This window comes from Arachis hypogaea, chromosome 19 (genome assembly GCF_003086295.3).
Source record: "Arachis hypogaea cultivar Tifrunner chromosome 19, arahy.Tifrunner.gnm2.J5K5, whole genome shotgun sequence".
In the NCBI taxonomy this organism is placed as follows: domain Eukaryota; kingdom Viridiplantae; phylum Streptophyta; class Magnoliopsida; order Fabales; family Fabaceae; genus Arachis; species Arachis hypogaea.
Window position 1 is genome coordinate 16,360,580 of NC_092054.1, and position 4,744 is coordinate 16,365,323.

At 24.3% G+C, this 4,744-nt stretch overlaps 1 protein-coding gene across 1 annotated transcript; it reads left to right on the forward strand.

The window, feature by feature from the left end:
• Positions 1 to 4,049: 4,049 nt before the first annotated feature.
• LOC112777997 (uncharacterized) lies at positions 4,050 to 4,538 on the forward strand. The gene has a single exon (XM_025822369.1). It carries the CDS (start codon positions 4,050 to 4,052, stop codon positions 4,536 to 4,538), a length of 489 nt encoding a protein of 162 aa, XP_025678154.1.
• The last annotated feature ends 206 nt before the right edge of the window (positions 4,539 to 4,744 follow it).

Consider the following 4,744-nt stretch of genomic DNA (forward strand, 5'->3'; position numbering starts at 1 on the left):
ATTCTAATTTCAAGTTATAAATACTAGTGTATTATTAGGCGCTAATGTGCCAATTAATTCAATCTTTTATTATTAAATGTGTATAAAAAAATTAGTTAGAATAATAGGTTATCTATAATTTAATTAAAATATTTTAAGTTTAAGTTTTAAAAATAAAAAATATTTTTTTATAAATTATATATAATGAATAGTATTTTAAGAATAAAAGTGTTCACTAACTCTTTTTAATTTTTATATCTCCATATAATTAATAATATTTAACAATATTTATTTTAGTATATATATTTTTGCCCTATTCCTAAAATTATTCTTCTAGTTGTTGTTGTTCATTATTGTTGATTCTATTTCTATTTTCTGCTTCTGCTTTTGTTTATGCCATTGCGCTTCTGGTTAATTTTGGGGAAGAAGGATGAAGAGTATTTTCATGTGAAGGACGATTTTTAAACTAAGTTAAATATTAGGGACAATTTTATAAGGAAAAAAGATTAGGAAGAAAAAAATTTTCAACCCCTACTTTAGAAATCAAAATCGTATTTAACCAAAATCAAAATAATAATTAGAAGTAAATAAAGTGCCGCATAAAAAGAAATGTTTCAACAAATAAAATAAATTTCATTTTTTACTAAAACATCATGTAGATAAAATATGATATGAAATGAAAAAAAAAATATAAATTTCTTTTAAATTATATAAATGTGTAAATATAATAGGAAAAGTCTAAAGGACCAGCAACGTTATTAAATTCTGGTCATCATGTAATTAGCAAAAAAAAATGAGTAATTCTACATTATTGGATGAAATCTCACACTATTAAAAACATCATTAATAATTAGTTGATGACTTTAAATCATAAAGGTTACTGATTTCCTAATACTCTTTAATATAATATTTATTTTATTATTTAAAAAAATTTGGAAAAAGGCACTGAGGAGAAAGTGCAACGGCCTGAACAGCAAACAACTGAACATGAAATCACGTCCATTTACAAATGAAGTCAAAGTCAGAGCCACAGTCGTGCGCTTCGTTTTGATTGGTTGGTTATTGCACGTCGCCACGTGGTATGTGATTAGGTCTCTGAAACAATTGGATGTGGTGTGGTCCATGGTGGACCCCATATCTGCCGGCACCAATCTCGTGTGGTTGTGTGTTTGATCTCAGAAAAGATCACACGGTTGGCATTGCCATAATTATGATAAAAGACTTGTCAGCAAGTACATAGGAATATCCTCCCCCTGTCTACAACCCTTCATCCTTCTCTTTCCCCTGTTGTTCTTACCCACTGTTTGAATGCGAAAAAACAAATAGATGAACAAAAAAAATATTGCTTGTGTTTGAACAAATAGAAAATGAAATGAAAAGAAAAGAAATAAAAGCAGTAAATGACAATAAAATAAGGTGAAAATTCATATTCTTCATGTAAAGTTCATAATTAAGAGTTATCATATCATAATTTAATTAAATTTATCAAATTATTCAATTATTTTTAATTATTAATTTTATATAAAAATAATTATACTTAAGTTTTCATCATAAAATAAATCCGAGATTTTATATCTATTGTTATTATTAAAATTATAAAATTTATATTGCAGTTAGTTATCTTTAAATAAACATATAGTAGGTGTTAGTTTTTTATTATAAATTTATAATAGAAAAATACTATCTATATATTAAATATTCCTAATATTTATACAAAAATATGATTATTATTAATTAATTGTGTATTTAAATTATTTTTTAATTAACAAATATAAAGAATACATGCTTAGTTATTAAAAAAATTAATGTCAAAATAATATTTATTATAAAGAATGTACACACAACGAATAATATTTCGTAGGATGGTTGTTGTTTATTAAAACTAACATTTTTTTTACAATTTTCTTAACACATTCATTATATTACTCTTTTTCTTTTATAAATGGGATATAATTGTAAATTTAATATATTTTATCCAAATTTCTTAAGCTTATATAGTTTTATATAATTGTAAACAAAATTTTTTTTTAGCGACTCAATCAAAAGGCGGCGTTTTAATAAAATGTCTTTACAGCCTTAGCGCGCGTTAGTAATATACTTTTTATATTAATTTTTAAATTTAATTATTTAACTGTTACCAACGATCTTCAAGTTGTAAAAAAAATTAACGGCATGGAATCATATCATATCTGTAGAAAAATTTTATCAAAAAGTTTAGAAAATCAGCACTTTTATTAAAATATAACAAGCGTTTAACTAATAAAAAAAAAGTGAATAATTTTATACTATTAGATAAAATTTCATACTATTAAAAATATCAATAATGACTAATTAATAACTACAAATTATAAAACTTGTTGAGTCTAACATTTCTCAAATTTTACTAAAGGTTAGGCTGTTGATAAATATGACCCCTCAAAAAAATTTTTTCTATTTTACGAACGACCGTCATTAACAAGCCGGCCAAGAGGGTGTAGGTATGACCTTTGGTAATATATCAGAGTGTAGTGGTGATTGTATCATGTGGATCTTGTGATACTCCTTTTTTATTTTTCAGTCAATTATACTTATATTTAGAATTTTTTAAAGTAAATTTTATGGTGCCTATTAATTCACGTCTAAATTTTGTCTAAATTTTTTTATAATAAATTTTAAATATTTAAAAATAATTTATTTTTATATTTTTAAATTAAATATTTTTTTACTTTTTTTGATAAATTAATTAAATATCACCTTTTAAATATTATAACAATCATCTTTTTTCAAATAGATACATATAAAAATGATTGTAATTTAAAAAGTCAAAAATCACAAACTATATAGTCTGTCAGAAAGATCAGAAATAAATTGTTTAAGGACTCTCCACCCTACATTGGCCAATGATCAAATCAACTTATTTAAAAAACATTGATCCTCTTACAAATCATAAAGGTCCATGTATTTATACTTTTTTTTTTCTTTTTGATCTATAAACTTGGAATTAAGGTCTACTTCTATTATATATATAAAAATTAAAATATTAAATACACACCAAAAAATAATTACTAAATTAATTATTATATATTTATATATAAATTAAATATATATTATTTAATTTATTTTTTATATTTTAACCTATATTATATATAAATATCTGATTTGGTGATTATTTTTGTTGTCTTAACATAATTGATATACAAATTGTGAACATTGACAAGTAATTAGTTAACCTATTATATGTTTTGTTTTTGTTATGAAATATATAATTGTAAAAGATATATATATATGTTATGGAATTATATATAATTATATGTTATGAAATTATATATATATATATATATATATATATATATATATATATATATATATATATATATATATATGGTGTCTAATTTTTTTATGTAGATGTAATATAATTGTAAAAGATAACAAGCAATTACTTAATATAGATGTTGGATTTTGATTTTTAAATTTTAAATGTTTAACTTAAAACTACTTAAAATAATAATAAATACCTAGCTAGCAATAATGAACATCAACATTTATTGTATACAAATGAAAAGTGGGAGAATAATGGGGACCATATCTTAAGTTCCGATTCCTTTATTGACTCTCTATTCTTTGCATTTGTCACACAAAGGATTCATTCAACTAATAGCTTTTCATATGGATTATGTTACAGGGTGTATCAAAATTATCTACTAAAATCAGTAATTAATATAAAATATATATTAAAATATAAATATATATTAAAAATAAATTAAATTATACTTATATTAATAGTTAATTTTAGTATTTAATTTTAATTTGACAATAGCATTTTTGTTCCCATATATATTAATTTTTTCCTTTCTGAAAGTGTCCCTTATCATTTCTTCGTTATATTCCTCTCTGTCCTTCACTCAGAAATAAATCTCTACATAATATTAGTTAGTTATTTCTTCTTTGTGCCTTATAAATATGCTACATATATATAAATATGTGACTCACTCTTTTTTTTTTTTTTCTTCCTTTCTAACCACTACATACAAATCGAACCAACCAACCCTACATTATTTCTCTTATAGTTTCCTTTCAAATCTGATTTTTCAATGGAAAACAAGGCTAAGAAAGAATCATCACATGTGCATCATTCTTTGCACGAAGATTCACACACAATATGCAAAACCAAATATAAGCCCAAGATACGCATAATTCACATATATGCACCGGAGATTATCAAGACCGATGTGGAAAACTTCAGGGAACTGGTTCAGAAGTTAACTGGGAAACCAACAAGTGAAGATCAAAGTACCCGCAAGAAGAAGAAGAAGCAGCCATCAACGAAGACAAGGAAAAATAACATCACATCAAGGAAAGAGAAAGAAACAAGCGGCAATGATAATGGGGTGTTAGAGAATAATCCAACCAAGAAAATGGAGCTGAGGAATGATGATAGTGATGAGAAAGTCAAAGAAGAAGAAGTAGGAAGTTTTAGAGATGGAGGAGGGTTCTCAGATTTGGAAGGTTTTATTTCTGAGTTGTTTCCTTTGGATGCCACTCATCACATGCAAGGGTTTGTGGAAAAATTGTATGCATAAATTTTCGATCCAACACTGCAATTTAGAACTCTTATAGACATAAAGGTTAGCTTCATATATATATAGAATTACATATGATAGATCCTTCCACATGAGTGTGGAGGTTTATTTATAGCTTCTGTATGTTATGATTATCATGTTTAATTTAATCCGGTTTACATAATCGCTGACTGATCAAATTTTATCTGATTAAAAATATACGAAAT

Bases quoted from the DNA above. Each gene is read 5' to 3' on its own strand.
- LOC112777997 (XM_025822369.1), top strand. From the start codon at position 4,050: ATGGAAAACAAGGCTAAGAAAGAATCATCACATGTGCATCATTCTTTG.